The following is an 18,904-nucleotide window of genomic DNA, read 5'->3' on the forward strand; positions in this document are numbered from 1 at the left end:
CTTTCTCTTTTCCACAAGCTAATGACGTGAAGACTTAAATATCGAAGGAACAAATCACAGTAGAAGATAATACGGACAGAGAATGCAAAATTTGTGAATTGATGCATCTATGACATTCTGAAAAACTAGGCCCTTTCGTTATTGAAATCATCCAGTTGTGAGTATTATTATATATCTTTAAATGCACTGAAATTAAACCCCTCCCCCAGATATACTCCAACACATTTCTCATTAAATCCGATGATATCTTTGATGCGTATGTCTCACAAGTGTGCTAGTAATAATACGTTTTTAGATATGGAATTCGAAAAAAATATGTTTATTCCACAAATCAAAAATCTACATTCTTTGTCATTTTATTGACGATACTCACTTAATAATTACAGCCGAATTCCTACCAGATAATATCCATTTTTATTTATTTATTCATTTATTTATTTGATTATGGATTTGCATTCTCTGCTCACACTTATACCTACTTTGGACGAGGAGCCAAGACAAATAAATATGACAAGTCTATCATTTATGGTTTATGCAATCGAACTGCGTAAACAAATCTTTATTATCGAAAAAGACACATTTACAAGACAACTAGTCAATATCAACTTTTGTCAAATTTTACCACAAAAACAGACAATATAGCTATTTCGCTTTTCCATAAACATCAATTGCAAATGACAATTGATAGCAATTTCATATATATAAATATTAATCCGTATAAATCCAAATATTTACAAAGAATTGGTAATAAAATAATTTCATTTTCACATGTTCACATCATATTGCACAATTGGTATTTACATTTGAAGTGACTAAGCAAGTTTGAGACAAAAAATATCTTAAAGTGTAAATTTTAAGAACAGTGTATTTATTCTTTACATATCATCCATATGATAATAGTGATAATAATCCAGACTGCATTGTTTGAGAATAAAATATTCGTACTGTAATATGCATCTTAAAACTGTCAAATAGTATTTATTCCAAAATTTGAAAAATTAGGAAGGGTTCCTTTAACTATATAGATACAAATATAAAAGAGAAGAAAATAAATCTATGATCTACTGAAGCATTAAATATCAATCTCATTATCTTACCAAAAACAGGGTGTATAGTATGTAGCTTTTCGTTTTTTCACATAAGGGACAATTTTTCACAAATATGCATTATTTATTTGGTTATAATTGTAATACTCAGTCTTGGATGGCAGTGATATTTAATGACCCCAGGATATGATGACATTTTAACTGCAAACTCGTTGGAATGACGAAATAAATAGTATTCAATTTTAATAACAGTATGATCATTAAGGCTACCCATTTATCTGAAACATTTATTTAAACCCGAACTTATAATATTTCTTTTTTAAAGACCAACATTCTCAAGCCTTTGTTTTCTTCCTGCAAATAGTTTTACTTTCATATCCTGGTATTTGTATTGAAATATGTGACGCCGTAATTATTACGACAGCTACATACGGTGATTAGATACGAAACAGTTTCATTTTTTTCTTTGATAACAATCTGAATTACTTGATATATAATGTTATTTATCGGAAAAGACATTTTAAAAAAAGGAAATTTATATCGTATTAAGTATGGGCTTCAGTAAAGGATTCCCGCTATGATAATGATACCTCGACCCTGAACGAGTTTATAAAATGATGATAGAAAGAATATTCTTTGATCTAATGATATCATAAATTCTAACAGGATTCTAACTTCCATGGGAGACATGATAATATATATCAATACAACAAACAACTTTCATTTGTTGAGCAGCAAAATTTCAAAATGCAAAATTTACTTCAACATATTTTCACAGAATTTACACAAAATAACACCCAAGCACCATCAAATATCAATAAAAAGTTAATAGATATTTTCATATTTACAGTGCACAATCATTAAGGGACGTGCAAGCATTAAAAAAAGTCATTGCCTCTGACAGTCATACAAAAACACGTTTTCACTATCCATCCGTAAAAAAAGTCCAATACAAATTCCTTTAATAACATTAATGATTTAATTAAGTATAAAATCTTACTACTACATTATGGCTCAAGATTTGACTACTGAAGTTCATTTGAAGTTATATACCTTAAACAAATAAATTGTGCATTTGACTTCAATACATAGACAATAGAATATTAAAAGAGAGACCGAAAATAAACCTTATCTTCAAGTTCGCTCTCTACCTCCTTTTTATCGAAAAACTATTTACATAAACATGACTTAGGATTTCTAACGTAACCTTTTACAGTTGTATTACTATGTAAAAAAAGTATCACAAATTATTTCAATACGATCTATTTCTAACTTATTAAAAAGACCACTTATTCCATACAATGTAACCACAGGAGTAATAATGCTCGTTGAATATGCTACACAAAATCTCAACAACTAATAGTTATGCTTCAAGAAACAATTAACATGTCTTAATCAGGTCAAATGAGTAAAAATCAAGTAACTATTATACGAGAAAAGAACAATATTTTCTTGGTTCTGTCAGTTGCAATCACTATAAAATACTACTTTTGTTTCTGCATTGAAACAATTAAAGATGTCCATTACATTTCGTCTTGCAGAAAGGATTTAGGTTCATAGTTCAACTTTGAATATCATTTCCAAGGCTGCATGATACATTTCTAATACACTTGAAATATCATACTTCATCTACATAACTTAACTCGAAACGTGACTTGCAAACGTTCACATTTTTGTTTTGCAAAATAAAAAAAAACATAACTTGTGTATTGGTAAGACTACGAAATCTATGAACAAGATCATTTGACAGTGTCTTTTGCTAATACGAAAAAAAATCTGATTTAATAATGAGTTTGTGAAAATCTCAGTAGAAAGTTAGTTCAAAACCGTCGATTTTGCAAGCGATAAACATCTTGTTGTGGTTCTGGTTGAGCACACCGTAATCAATCTAATGCTAGTTATCAGATTCCTGTAACGATTTGTCGCTATGTCAGCAAGTCCGAATGGAGCATAACGCAAACATGACTGTGTCGCCAAGATGAAGGGCGCCCTCGTGCCAGCTGCTAGTTAAGTTGACGAAATGAATGTCCACACGCGTGATCTTCTAGTTGTGTTATATCCTATAATATAACACTGGAGTAACATGGTTCACTTCATCTCTACGCTTCAGGCTGGTTCATGTGTACTTGACTAGTGGAAGGACTCTAGGAACTCCCCAAAACTTTAAACAGAGACGAGAAAAGAATAAAGAGATTCAAATTTAAATGATTTATACAATATTTGTAGACATTTAATATTAGCATAAGATTTGATACCTCAGTAATATTACATTCCCAAATGGACTCCAAACCGATCAGCATATCGATATGATGTCAGTATGAATAAATTAATATCAAACGAGAAGGCAATTCATATTTATGTATAGCCCTAAAATGATTTGCACAAATTGAATGTTTGAGAACAATTTCTCGGAGGCATTATTCTTAATACTGACACAGCAAATAAAAAAAACATTTCTGATGAAGGACCCCCATTTGATTACACGAAAAGGATTTCTCCCCTGCGCTACCTTGACTGGCGGTATGGACCTGTGCGACTTTACCCATCAAATATACCTATTTGTGGTAATAAAACTACCCCATCTACGGCAAGACAAGATTGCCACTATTATCAATCTGAATGTTTATCGAAGGTCCACCAAATGAAATGTCCGCGAAACAAGCGTTGACCATGACGTATCTGGGGATTAATGGCGCACAGGGCACGCAGCGCACTTGCACCACCCCTAATATATCTACGTTACCTTAAAAGCACGACAGAGAAAAGATACCAACGGTAGATTTGTGCATTTAAACACTCATATACACGATCATGGACATTTCCTCTAATAGCTAGGATCGGCCTAAATTTTCATAACATGTATAATGTTCCTAACGTAACATTAATAAACGGACATTCAATGTTTGAAGCCTTTCTGCACTCGTTTGGCCGGGAGGGGTTAGACCTCCCTGCCTGGTCACTGACATGTGGTTATCTCATCAATTCAGCTTTCAATTAACATAAGAAAAATAAGGGGACCATGGGGCCTATTGGTACCGCTTAGGCATTGTTTACTATATAGAGAGCACAATTACCTACAAGTAGTGCAGTCCCGCTTTAATAATCGTGGAATTTATAGTTAAATCCATGGTTAGACTTTTAATCGTAACCTCACTTCAACTACAAAATAGATCCATTATTATTCTAATACACCACTGAAGACTAAATTCGCGTCCGAAAAAAAATCGGACTTTATTGCCATTCAAAAGTCATCCAGGGTACCAATCCGACTACCTATCATGCCCAATGTTATTCCTCAGCCGAATGAGTAATGCTTTCGTAGATGAACCACAACTGTTGTTAAAGAATTGGTTAAGTTCTGGTCAAGCGATGACATAGTGTTTAAACAAACGGGAATTTTGAATATACAGAAGCAACGAAATGTTAACAAATTGACTACACAAAGTGGCATGCCCTCAGTTGGGAAAAAATGGATCTACATACATGTTGCATAATAGTTTGGTCAAAAAGTGCGGCTATTTTAACATTTCGAGTTAGAGGGTATTATATTGATGAGCACTCCTTTTAATAAATAGATCGTCTTTCATATTGTTGTCCCGAAATTAAAACCCCACTGCACTACTTATAGCTACTTACGCTCTCTATATAGTAAACAATGCATACTCGGTGACTGTTGGTCCCCCATAATCCCCTTTTCTTATGTTAATTGAGAGTTGATTTGATGAGATAATCCCCTGTCAGTAAACATGCAGGAAGGTCTAATCCCTCCTGGCCAAACTAGTGCATTGGGGCTTTAATAAAAGGATCGTCTTTCGAGATTAACGAATGAGAGATGCCATAACTCCACCGTTTCTTTAGTTAGAGGCGGATCATCAATCAAGTACCTACCATTGGGGCATTACTGGACAGATGCACTGCTACATGTTCAGTCCCGATCAAAGGACTTCTGCGTTGAAGACCCCATGCAGTTCTTGAGCCCTGCTGACAAGGACGCGACGGAGAGGGCGGGCGTTGATTCTTGGAGTTGGTACCATTGCGCGATGGGCTTCCGTGGGTTCGTCAGCATGTCCGCCCAGTGGGCTGCACCCTGGACCGGAGCGTTGGGCCCTACTTCACAGACACCGATCAGTTCGCTGTGTCCAACCCTGTACATAGATAGAGAGAGATAGAGAGAGAGAGAGAGAGAGAGAGAGAGAGAGAGAGAGAGGAAAGAAAGAAAGATGTTAAACGTAATTATTGATTTCGGGAAAGCCATTGCGATCGCGCCAGAATTAAATACCGAAATGCAAGCTAATACTGACCACGACGATACAAAATTTATCAAACATACCAACCATAATAACGATTAAATACAATCATCACATTCACGATTTAGAAGGAAAAATAATACCTCCACCCCCTCATGCGTTGACTTTGTTTTAGTTGCCCATTCCCTCGACGCCCCGAGATTTGATATCGTAATGATTGATACGATTGAGTCAGATATTATTTATGGGCGTCATTAATCACTATCTTTTGTCAACTCGGCAATGCGAAATCAATCACAAGGCGGGAATATTTTATCGTTTCTTGCCTCTCGTATCGATTCGAAGACGCGTTAGGAATGATGAGGCAACGGTAATTACAATTAATTTTCAACGATGAGAGGGAAACAATTGCCACTCAGTCTAAAGACAGAGGAGAAAATAGAGGATGCATGAAGAAGGGAAAAAAGAGAAATTAATTATGGGGAGGAAAAGTGATTGTGATAGGAGATAGGATGAGAGGAATTCCGAAATGGAGAACGATGCCTAAAGATAAGCAATCATAGATAACGATACAGAAATAGTGAGGCATCGGATATATTATGAGAATCAGAAAGAGAGACAACGCCACGTCTTTTCTTTCACGAGAATGAAGAGAGATAATTATTACCATGTAGAAAGGTCTCAATGTAACTTGAAATGTCCCTCTTTTGGCTTAAAAAGACTGCACTAGCTATATTCAAAGAATGCTGTTTACAAGCACCACCACCTTCATTATCATACTTGTTGCACAATTTCATTTTTTGCTAAAGTGTATACCTACACTTCCTTTCCAAAAAAATACTTTATCCGTTTATCTCTGGATGATGTATAATTAATTTTGAGATAGCGCTATATTCTACGGGCCAAAATACTGTATACGCTATAATTTTTTTTTGTTAAATGCATGCGCTTCATATTACCTCCCCTTTTTATGATAATCACGTACAAATAGTGCGTCAAGGGTTGCGCCAGTGAGTGATGTAGTCCTACGTCAGTCCTCTTGTGCAACATGCATGACTATATTATTATCGCAAATACCTTAAGAAATCAACCCAGGTCGAATTTAATACGGTATTGTATGTTCCATAGCAAAAGTGTTCATATTATATAATAGTGTTCGCACATTCTCGATAGGTGATTGATAACAGTATTGAAACTGCATTTACTTAATTTTGTAAAGATCTTGGGTCGCATTATTACAATTTTTGTAATTACCAGTCGTAATCGACTACGGCGATGATGAGGCATATGTTTTCCATGCTGTCCGGGGCGACATCGAAGACCATTGCCTCGTTGTACACGGGGTTGAGAGTGTTCTTCTTCACAGTCGTTTTCTTTTTCTTGATCCGCTTCCCTTGCGACATTAGAGACACTTTAACGTAGGGATCTGTGGAGTATAAATGACAAAAGTTCGGTTAAAGGCTAATACTAATATCAATAACTGAGCATTAATAATAGGCGATATGTGTGATGACAAAGTGAAACTAATCTGCAAACACGGTGAAAAGATTTCTGTCCGGCATTCGAGTCACGTGTCACGGAAGTCACCTTTGACCCATCTTTCTATTGCAGTTCAAAACATCAATCCAACTTGATAGGGTTTGGTACAAAATACTCTCGGCCGTCTCAAATTAGACATATTGGTGATATATTGATTCTCCGAGAGAAAAATAAGGAGCATAACTGAAACAAATAAAATGAAATTATTATTCAAATCTGTTTTTCCACTACAATTCGACAGTGATACGTTATATTTCTACGTAAGAAAAATCTAGACATTCAAAATATAAAATTTAAATGAGATGAATCCCTGGCATTCCAAAATGGTTTTCATTTCAGTGATGCTTCTTTATTCAGGGTTTTGACTGGTTCTCAAGTAACGAATAAAAGGAATGGAATACCTTAAACTCTACATGATCTAGATTGCGTCGAGCACTATAAATCGCACTTCTTTCGCCCCTCCTCCACCTTTCCTCTACCATGACAATAACAAGGGTAATACCGTTTTCCATAAAAGGCTTCTGGAAGACTATAAAGTTGACAGAATGACAACTCTGAAGAATTTTTATTGGAAAGTAAATCCATAAGCTCAATAAAATGACGGTTAATCACGGTATTTATTGGGAGCGACTGGCATGCAAATTTAATATGAGATCCAGAATCTATCGATAGAATCCGGAGCTTAAAGTTAAAAAAAAGGTTGAGTTATGGGAAAGGTGCATCATATTTTGTGCAATTTCTCATTCTTATATGCATGGGGAGCGACTGTCATCCAAATTTAATAGGAATTCCACAGTCTTTCGCTAGAATCCGGGCCTAAGAGTAAAAGAAAAGATTGAGTTATGGGTAAGGTGCAAAATAATTTGTAAAGTTTCTTACTCTTATATTCATGGGGAAAATATGGTAGACAAAATGTCTCCTGAAAAATTGTTGTTCTAAAATTTTTCTCATATTTGAAATATGTCAAGATATGATGGGGGTGTTTGTATCAAACTTTCATGACGCATGTTTGTCTAGTCCCACACAATCATTTCTTTGTGCCGTTCGTGTGACTTTCAGCAACCGTAACTCAACTTCTTATCGTTTTGATGATCCAAAACGTTTCACTAACTACCAATTCTTATGTGCCATAATAATCAACCCTTTCGAATCACTTCCACGCAGTTTGTTCCACACTGCAATCACATGACCAGAACGCATTTTGTTTGTTTGGTTTGAGTTATTTCCTGATATAGGATTATAACGCTTTGGTAATCACCCACTGCTCTAGCTCAATGTGTCTGCCATTTTATATTCTTGGGATCACCTCCAAAATGGTATATACATAATATTCTTCTAGCAAACCGTTTCTGTTCCCCAAAATAAAATAACATTGACAGGTTGATGGTTTTTAGATAAAGTATAGGGCTTTTCAACCTTTCAATCGAGAAAATGATTAATGTTTACTTGTACCATTCAGCAAATACTCAAAAAGATGATTTAAGTCACCTGCATGTAGGTGTAACCTTTCATTACAACAATATTATTACACACAAAACATTAAGTCACAATAGCTGAAGAAGCGGGGGCAAGCTAGAATCATTTCAGTGTTAATGCCTTTGCTAATAATGCGACGCAAATGTGCAAATTGGACATTCATTTCAGATGCGAGGCGAAGTCCAAATGTAATCAGCGCATTGGCGACAGAGCGCAATTTCCGGCAGCATACATTGTGTGCGTGATCCAATGTGAGTGAGTGTGTGGGGGAGGTACGCGTGCATGTTGAATCGCAGCGGTAACTGCCTGATAGATTGGCGGTGAATTGGAGCAATCTTTTCTAATTTCAAAGAAATGAACGGCGCTGGGAGCTGAAAGAGAGGCTGATTGAGCATTTGTGGTGCTTTTTCGTTCCAAGCATCACTTTCATTGGCTGTGTATTTTGGATTGAGAGTGGGTGATGAATGACAAAATCAGGAGCTGGGTTGCGATTACCCGTCATCTTTTTAATTGGAAACGAATTAAACCTCTAATTGAAGTCTTGTTTGAGCTGGGAAAAACCCACGTGCCATCTTCTTAACCATTCATAGCGAACATTCATAAAAACAGAGCGCGTTGGCGATGAAACCCAGTGGGAGGGCTGTATTAGAAGAACAGACTGGCTTCATTAAATAGGATAAAAGAGGCCATTAAGAATATCTTTTCTTACTTTAACGAGAGATGATCACGAGTGTAAATTGTCAAGTATTTAAGCCTGTGTTACTAATGAGAGAGGATATCTGACACGATTTCGTTCAGAAATTTGAGGGCCGACGTAGATTAAGAATATCAGAGACAGGAATTTGTGAATCTATTAGAAATTCTCGAACACAAACAATATAGTCGTACGTTTTGATATCTCTCTACAAAATTTGCCCTTGCATGTTTTCATTTGTGAGATACTGTGCGTTTGTTTTGCATGAAACTGAATTTGTCTTCGATGACTTAATCAATTAGTTTCCTAGAAGAGGACTTGTAATAGTAACATTTTCGAGAAACAGTGTATAAATTGCAACAAGGAGGGGGTTATTTTGAATAACTGAAAGCAAAATAATACTAAATGGCATCGCATTATGATTTCCGTAGCCAGCAATCGTGTTCATATTGACATTTCAAAAGGTCGTAGAAGCCAATGAAAAGGTCGAGCCATTCCAAGTCAGGTTTATGATCTCATTTCAACAGATCGGCAATTTATCTCATTTGCTGGCCGCTATCCCCAAAGGGAACAATGTACACGAATGGTGCAAACTTCGGAAGGCGACGAATAGATCCTTTTATTCTGCAATTACGAAATATAAAATAGTGTCATATTAATCAAACCCCTAGCACCCTCTGGTTAGCGCAGAATTATAAATCAGCATCGGCAATTGATGAGAATCTGTTATATTTCATTATTGCAGAATAAAAGGATCTTCTCGTCGCCTTTCAAAGTTGAACCATCCGTGTACATTGTTTCCCTTGGGGACAGTGTGCCAGCAAATGACATAAAATGCCGACGTGAATTTATAAAGGTAATTACGAGTTTTTAGGTGGGAAAACCCTAGTTTAATGTCCCTCAGTCCGTGCTTTATTTGAAATTCAAACAACAAAAACAAGACAATATAACACGGGTGATTTATTTTTGATGATCTGAAGGAAAACCGACGCCGAAAGCGTACATTTTCTAATTACTGTAGAGAACATTTTATCGTATAATTACGTGTCTTGTTTGCAGCCAACATAAACTAGGGAAAAAGCAACGCAAAATAATATCGGAGTACAAGTTGAAGACTGCTGAATGTCTACAGTCGATGTTTGCACAGTACATAAACGGCACTTGTATAGTAAAAACAAAAGAAGCGATAATTCACCTGCATCTTATTCATTTTTTCTGCTGATGTTGTAATCATGAGAATTGTAATGTGTAAAGAGGAATCTAAACGTCAAAACTAATTGCGAGTCACACAACGAGTCACATTACAGGAGAATATACAGTGGGAACGAACATAAATAACAACAAGTCATTACAATTTTGAAAGTTATAATCAATATTGGATATTTTTAATGATGTTTTTAAACTGTTCTTCTTTACTCATAAAACAGATTTTATTTTGGCTATAAACGAAGACTTGTAATAAACTTAATTTCCATTTTATACTTTGAGCACAGCACCGAGGGAAATTGCACTTTGGAGAGTAATAAAATATATATTGATAGTTTGAGAAGCAATAAAGAGTTGTCATTGATTAAGTCACGGTCGAATAGCCGATTCGCAAATTTGACAACAAACAATCTCAATTTTAAAAAGAAGTCTGATATATTTGATTCAGTCATTTAGTCGTTCGATTTTAGTGACTCGGTAACATTGTTGAAGGTTGATGAAGACATTGCCTAATTTTTGGATAAAGTGTTACTTATTATATAGGCCTATTCCTTTTATTGTACCAATGCCCTAACATGCAAAGAATCCTGAAAAAAATTCTCAAATCACAAATATATTTATGGTTTTCTTTGCAAGCGTCAGTATGCGACACACTCTAAAAGTAAATTCTCCCAACCGTTTTTTGAACTTTCCCTATTTTCATGTATATTGAGCCAATTGATTGTTTTGTTACGATTTAAATTCCCCGAATTGTATTAAATTGTAGAAATATAGTTGGGAGAATTAAGGAATCGATAAGATAATTGTATCACTAATAATGGTCTGTTTTCACTCAAAATTTCATATTACCTTAAATTATACATCTAGCATACCCAATTAGCACAATTTTCTCTCATCTGAACAATGTTACAAAGTCCCTTTAAGCGCAGTAGAGTATGTTTGTATGGTAGCTGCCCTCTACGGTATACATGGGCATGTTATAAAATAGTTATCATTATGATCATCATTAACCCTTTTTCTCTTACCTGAGGCACCTGTGATGTCCATTGCCTTTAAGTTACGGGCTTTGATGACTGTAAGTGTTAACCGGCATGCTGTAGGCAGATAGTTGAGTGAGAACATCACCTCCCCTAAATCCGCTTTCTCCTAATGATGATGATGATATTAATTATAAGGAAATTAAAATTAATAACGACAATAATACTCATATGATCGGTTCTGATAGAGATAATTACAAAGGTAATAATAAAAGTACTAGTGATAACAATAATTAAAAGAACTATGATAGTAATAATAACAAAAGTAATAATTAAAGTAATAATGATAACAATAATCAAAATAATGATTGTTTTAAAACTGATAATAATTATGATAATAATGATAGTAAAAAATAATATTAACAATAATAACATGAGCTTTTAAAACATTAGATAGAGTGGGAATTGAATATAGGCTGGATAATACAACTAAAACAATTAAAAAAAAACTATGGTATGATATTGATAACAACAATTAAAATATAAACGCCACGAATTTCCTACCCCTAAATATTAAAATTAATAGGAATAAATCATTATTTACGTAACTCGATAGTAGACATACGTGAGCATTATATATTTAATATTGATCCGTAAAATTTATTTTTGTGTCAGGAAGAAATAATTAAGTTGAGGGGTAAAGCCTTACTACAGAAAAAAAAGAGACTAGGCTTCGTGAATTGTACATTCGAATAAAAATATGACAACAAAATGGCAGATTTTGTTTGCATTCCATTACGTCACCTCAAAAAGATATGACATGATTTATATATATGGTGAAAGTGTCTTTATGAAGTAAACCAATTACTGTCCTTTTTTGCGAGACTAGTGGCTTATTAATAAAAATGCAACATCTTTTAGCCACAGGACGTGACCATTCCTTTTTCGGCTGACTGATTATTTTGATTAAATAATAATATCTTTTGAAAAGCGAGATTAGACCCAGCATGGTGGCAGAAAGGTAAATGATTGGCGAATTGTCATTTTATCTAAGTCGTTATCAGCTTCGTGTTAATGAAAAACCAGATTCGTTATAAAGCCTGGCTTGGCTGGTGATACTTAAGGGCTTGTTGAGAAATGCCGCATTAAATTGACGCAAAAACAGCGCTGCATTCTTTGTTGAAACATTTTGTTTAAGAGTGAGATATGGGAAGCGTATTTTATAATTTAAGTCATCACTAAACAAAATGATAATCCTCCGCTGTTTTGCCGCGTTTTCTGAACGAGCTTCTTCATTTAGAGTAGGTAAATTCTAGGTACAGAGCACAGTAATTCTGTACAAATTATTGGATAATGTCATGTCCGGAGGATTGAGGCACCTCAAAAGAATTAAGACTATCACTGTAAACATGGGCGAAGACGATTTACTCATTAGTCCATTGTTAAGATAAAAGTCATTCAAATATACCTATTCAGTAATCTTTACAACAATAAAAGTCAACAAAAAAACTTTGAAGATAGAGGAAGAAAACGTACCCTGACAAAATTAAGGTCATATCGAGTAAACATAGGTATATATGGCAAATTTGTATGAGACCATTATACACAAACACGAACGCTGCATGAAAAAAATACTGTGTGGATAAAGTAGGATAAGTGGAAAAGTGGAAAAGTAATCAAGAGGCCCTTCGTCATTCAAGACGAAAATAGAGCAACATGGCTCCTTCTCAAATAAATGAGATGAAGATTTATGAAAGCTAGAAATATAAACCTATGACTGTGTGATCGACAGCCCTCCTTTGTGGTGTGACCTTGCCGCGTTAAGGCAAATACGCATCTGACGTTAATTCAGTTGTACCTGAACAGCAAAATTGGAATAAAAAAGGCTCAACGCCCAATTTAGCCATTGCTTTTAGACAGCGCTTTGCTATGATTCTTCTTTTCTCAGCCTCATTGCAGTGGCCATGACATTTCCAAGAAATAAAACACATGTTGATGTGTGGGATTTTTCTCATCAAGATCGAATATAAAGACAAGCCCCTTATTGCCTGCGAGGACGTTCTGTAATGAAAGTAAAGTAATGGCACCCGGGTAAAGACATCGTTTAAGAGTGTTGATAAGGAAAGCTTTTCTGATTGTGATACACCTAAATGAAAATGCATTATTGACCGTTCGCAGAAGCAGGCAGAGTTATCTTACATCCTGTTACACTAATTGTTCAATTGCAGTGTAGGTTTTTGCTTTGTATTGATTGGTGTTTTTATATGGGAAGTCTAAGTGTGTCTTTTTCCAAGAAAGTTACAACTAATCCAAAGTCTCTTCAAGGTAGTTGGAAATGCACAAAACTTCTTTGAGAGCTGGGAAATGGAAACGTAGAACCTCTGCTGTTACTCGGTATTGGTAAAAGTCTACTTACTTGCGATGTTCCTTTCATTATGTCTTCGACGTATTGTGTTTCTTTACTCAGATCCCTATCGGTGAGAAGACTGGTGATGTTCACTTCTCCTATAAGGTCGTGCCTGGAGAACCTGTCGAAATCGTAGACGGTGAATTTCAGAGTTTTGCTCTCCAGCTCGTTGTAAGGTATTTGAAAGGCAAATCTCTCATCGAAAACAGGGTCACAATTTTTCCGATGAACTTTGGTCTGGTACTTCCGCTTCCGGTCAGGGCACAGATAAATCTTCACGTAGGGATCTGACGTTCCTGAGAAGTCCTTGGCCGGAAGGCCAACTGCTCGCTCTATGTGAACGTTAAGCGTTTCCGTCGCGTAGTCGTAGAAAAGGCTGAAAACCAATCTGCCACAGTTGGGTCGGCTCTCACCGTTGAGCTTGCCCTTGTCTTTGGATTCTTGGCGGTAGAGCTCTGGACGTAATGTACCTATCAGATCTGTTTGGTCTTTGCGCGTGGAGTTGATGTTCTTGACGCTGAACTCGACGTTCGTCAGGTTAAGCTGTAAGGAGAGCTGACGTTGCTTTCGGAATGCTTCCTGACGGAGCTTCTGCGGCAGTAGCGGGACAGTTGACTGACGCGGTAGAGGGGTCGGCCGAGTTGGACTGGGTCTTCCCGAGCTGGATCGACTACCTGTAGGAGATCCATCACGGCTTTGGAACATACTATCGTTGTCCGAGTCCGAGTCAATCTCGTAGCTGTGATGATTGAACACCTTGCGCTGGACGGTATACAAGTCTTGAGGCTCCGACAGGGTTTTCTTCTTTTTCGAGCAATAAAGAGTAATAAATGCGATCAGCACGATCGCTACTGATAAGCAAACGGGAATGGCAATCTCCTCCAAGGGAAAGATGCGCCCTGTAGGAATAACAAGAACACGAAAAAAAGAAAGGAATATTTAGAAATGATTAAATTCTTCCTTCCGGATTTCCAACCAATACAAATACGTTGGAGATGCTCCTTTATCTGTATACTAATTATGATCTCGAGTGACACGTACTGCGTCCATTGACATGATTGCTATAAGTTTGCCTCTTTTACACGAAGGACTGCGTCGGCAACATACTATCGTAGCCTTTGCCGCGCAATGTAAAAGAAACACTCTATAAATAGGGAACAAAAGTAAATGAACAGAGGAAATATTAGTTGAAATAACTGAGTTATGGACCATTAATTGCCTCCATAGACTTAATCAGCCTAGGTAGTCATGCAAATGACAGTTCGGGTGCATCCGTCATTAGGTTGTTGTTTGATTTCCAAATGCTCAAAAGCAAGACAGTATTAAAGAAGTGAAAAATGGCTACATGAAATAAAGATTCACAAGTCTGAATACTCCTACTACGAACGTGTGGCGATGAACCCTCATTCACAACCAGGCGCGAACCTCAGCAATGAAATTATATCATTACCAGCACGTCCCACAATTATTATTGAATCCCTTCTCTTCCATACAGCCTTGACCCACGCCTACTCCTTATATGCAAAGTACGATGCCGAGACGGGACAGATTATGGTAATAGGATAAGGAAGCAAGATAAGCTTTACAAAAGGTTTCCAATTTGTTTCTGTCCCCTTCTCTTGACTGAAAAAGATATTTCAATATTATTCACACATATAAATAAGTAGTTGTAAACGTGCAGGGAAAATCTAGATCAGGGCCCCATTTCACAGAACTTGTCATCAGTGACAAATTACAGTTTTGTTGTAAGCTACTGAAATCCTTGCTTCCGATTGATTATCCGCAGATTTGTCACTGTTTTTTTTTCTTCTCCATTTGTCATTGAAAAAAGGCTTTGTGAAACGGGTCCCAGTACTGTAGCATATCGAGAGAGACAGTTGTGACAAGCGCACATGTCTGCGATCAACTATATCTCTCAATACGCTATGATCAAGGCTAAAAATAGCTGAGCGACATTTCTGAGGAATAAATCAATAACACGATCGCTATGTATTCCGAAAAGAAAACCTCGATGATTTTTAGCTAGCCTTCTATATCTTAAAATATGAAGACGAATCACGTACTCCGAACGTGAAGTCTACGAGGCTAAACCGTAAGGTTTTACAGTTGTTTTTGAGTTGATTTCTTGCAAGTCTTCGTGATCGTATTCAAGGAAGCACTGCATTTCCGATAAAAAGCACTGTGTGTGTATTAGTATGTTAATATCAATATATCAAACGCTACATTGCAATAATGTCAACAGCGGGTCAACCAAGAAGGTTAGAAAATAGAAGGGTCTTGCGAAGACAACACAGAACACATCACAAGAAAGCACACACTCCATGAATATTCTTCGGTAATGTTTAGCGTAAAGAGTTCACGTTTAAGTCCTCCCAAGAGAGCGATTAGTCGGCCGTGTGTAAAGTGCATTGACAGAGCCTATAGCAAGCTGCTCGTCTACCCAAATACCCATACTCTGAATAGACCTCAGACAATGACATAGTTGAAAACATAGAACAAAGTATATGGACATCATGAACAAAGGATATATCATTGAATTTAAAAGGTTTTCCAGTATTCACATTGATTACAGACAATAATATATACACTTGTTGTTTGGGAACGCTCCTGTGTATGACGGTCATGAAAGAAGGGGTTGTACGGACGCTAACGAAAATCAAGCTGTCACTTTTATACTTGGATTACATGGAGAATATGCATCGAATAGCATTCAAATCATAACATTTGGAATTGTCCAACAAAGGTATTGGAGCCGTTAAGGATTTATGAGATATTTCTCGTAAACTTCTTCAAATTACTGCCTAAAATCATGTCCCGATAACCAACCATGCATGTGCGGACCTACGACGTGTACGTCTTCTCAACGGTACAAATTTCACATTTTTGATGAAATTCACTTGAGACCTTTTGCCACGGAAGGAGACAATTGTGATCAACCGTTTCTTTTCGTGTGCAGCGCTTGGCGGAAGCCCTATCGCCATCCATTACTGTTAGCTCTTGATTTTCATTTGAGCTCAAATAAGCCCATTTACATGCTACCGGCATCACAAGGTCAGGTCAATGAAGGAAACCGTAGAGCAAACCAAGCTTAATATTCGGGCCACACTGCCAGGAAAGTACACCGCTATCAGTATGCACCAACACCGTCATAGATTGATGCTTTATCATTAGACCTGAACAAAAAGATGTTATATTGCCCTTCGTGACCGATCCCCGCCCCCCCCCCTAAAAAAAAAAAAAAAAAAAAAAAAAAAATCTAAGGTCGGTTTTTTTAATTTTTGTTTTAAAACCTTTCTTTTAGAGAAAACAAATGTTAAAGCATTCAAAACTGAATAATATCAGCCAAAGAGGGAGAAGAAAAAAATTCCGACCGATCGACCCATGTTTTTGCACCTAAAGAGCAATACAACATCTTGTTTGTTTAAGCCTTTGGGAGTTGGAGTTTTACATTCTAACAATAGGGACTTTTAGAATTGCCGAACGACAACGTGGATTGCTACGATCGACGTCCTTTCAATACACTGCCTTAAATGGACGTCACACGTATCAGACCACGCAAATCTAAAAGTCCCTAAATATGTTGTAGGGAGCCTGAATGGCGCAGCCTGGATCTATCTATGGAATAGTCAATACAAACTTAGAGCCCTAATTGGGCGGTCCGAAGTGGTATTACTTTCACCAACAATAAACGAACGTCACAAACCTGTCATTGTGACTTGCCACTCAGGATCTGAACAAGCGCAAAGGACGCTACAAGTTATCGAACGATTTCATGAAGATGTTCATCAATGGCGATGATTATACAACTTCAGTCAATTAAATGATTGTAAGAAAATTACAAAAATATAGAAAACAAGATTCTTTTGCACGTCATTCCTTACGTCAAGGATCTGCTGGTGAAAAATTTGTGAACACGAAGGTCGGTTTAGCGTCCTTGATATATAAAACCCGTCTAATTGCTGACGTTTACGACTGAGCTACGGTTATTATCGCATTTTTACAAGATTCGGAAAATCGCATGATGTCTTGCATATTGTGCAATCACTTTAGGCTTTAAACCGTTGATATGAAGAATTTACATAATCATCGTCGGCTTGCTTTCAACTAATTCAATGCTATCTTTTTGCTATCTAAAAATACTTTCCTTTACTATGATTATGTTGGAGCGCCTTGAGGACCTTGCAAGGTCGATACGTGCGCTATATAAGAATCCAATATTATTATTATTATTATTATTATTATAACTTGTGAAATATCATGTGAAAATACACATTATCTTTCACTATACAGTCAACAATATCTTACTCGTATCTGGAATCACAATAGACCACAGTTTTTATGATACAAAGGACTAGCAGCAATTCAGATGAAAGTAAATCTGCGGTTCTTATGTAAATTGTCATTCCTACAATAATGCTAACATAAAGTTTTCAGTTTATCTGTTATACCTATCATTATTTCATTTTTATAATTAATATAAGCCTCATATTCATAAATTACCATCATTGATATCCTATATGTTAATGTGTTATAGTGCTCTTGCAGATATTATAGAAAGACAACAAAAAAAGTCCGTGGATCCGCAAATATTGGCTGAAGACATTACCAGCGTAGCTAGATAGGCATCAGACTTATATATCATTGCCATGTCAAACAGATTGGCAGCTGGTGCGTTTCACAAAACTTGTCATCAGTGATAAATGGCAGTGTTTGTTATAAGCTACTGAAATCCTTGCTTCTGATTGGTTGTCAGCAGATTTGTCACTGATTTTTGTCATTGAAAAAAGCCTTTGTGAAACCGGCCCCTGATGCGTTTCTGGTCGACACATTGCACATCTTCCTCTATGTAGAACGCCGTCAGACCTATTCCTGTACCTTCGAACGCCATTGCAAATCAGAAATCGATGGGAGATGGTTCCTCCGAAGGCTATACCTGCTCTTCGGAGCACGATCCTCATAAATAAATCATTAAATATGACACCTAGCCGGGGAGATCTCGACAGGCAAACCAAAATTGAATCTCACGATATTCCGCTAGGATGTAGCCAGTTTTTGCACCTTTATTTACAGCAGAATGTAAGTAGAATGATGGAACTGAGGTTCACTCTGATGTCCATATATGGTTTGTATATACTTGTTACGGTCTTATGAAACTATCTGACATATTTGGAGATAACAATCTATTTGTTCAACACTTGCACCATTTTATCTTTATTTGTGAACTAAAGAACAAACAAAACATGGAAAGGAATATGACAATGGCAATACAAAAAAGTAAGAGATAGTATATACATTATACTGAAAAAAATGAA

General features: G+C 36.4%; 1 protein-coding gene across 1 annotated transcript in view; it reads right to left on the bottom strand.

The window, feature by feature from the left end:
* Positions 1–1,136: 1,136 nt before the first annotated feature.
* The window catches only part of LOC584213 (synaptotagmin-6), a 32,738-nt gene continuing 14,970 nt past the window's right edge, over positions 1,137–18,904 (bottom strand). Inside the window, exons 2-6 of the mRNA XM_030988640.1 lie at positions 13,602–14,491; positions 11,234–11,354; positions 6,548–6,719; positions 4,935–5,191; positions 1,137–3,209 (exon numbers count right to left, since the gene is read on the bottom strand). Coding sequence (XP_030844500.1) covers positions 4,972–5,191; positions 6,548–6,719; positions 11,234–11,354; positions 13,602–14,297 — 1,209 coding nt within the window. The 5' untranslated portion in view covers positions 14,298–14,491 and the 3' untranslated portion in view covers positions 1,137–3,209; positions 4,935–4,971. The remainder of the gene's footprint in view (positions 3,210–4,934; positions 5,192–6,547; positions 6,720–11,233; positions 11,355–13,601; positions 14,492–18,904) is intronic.

The sequence above is a fragment of the Strongylocentrotus purpuratus genome, unplaced genomic scaffold (assembly GCF_000002235.5).
Source record: "Strongylocentrotus purpuratus isolate Spur 01 unplaced genomic scaffold, Spur_5.0 spur5_scaffold_17, whole genome shotgun sequence".
Taxonomy (NCBI): Eukaryota; Metazoa; Echinodermata; class Echinoidea; order Camarodonta; family Strongylocentrotidae; genus Strongylocentrotus; species Strongylocentrotus purpuratus.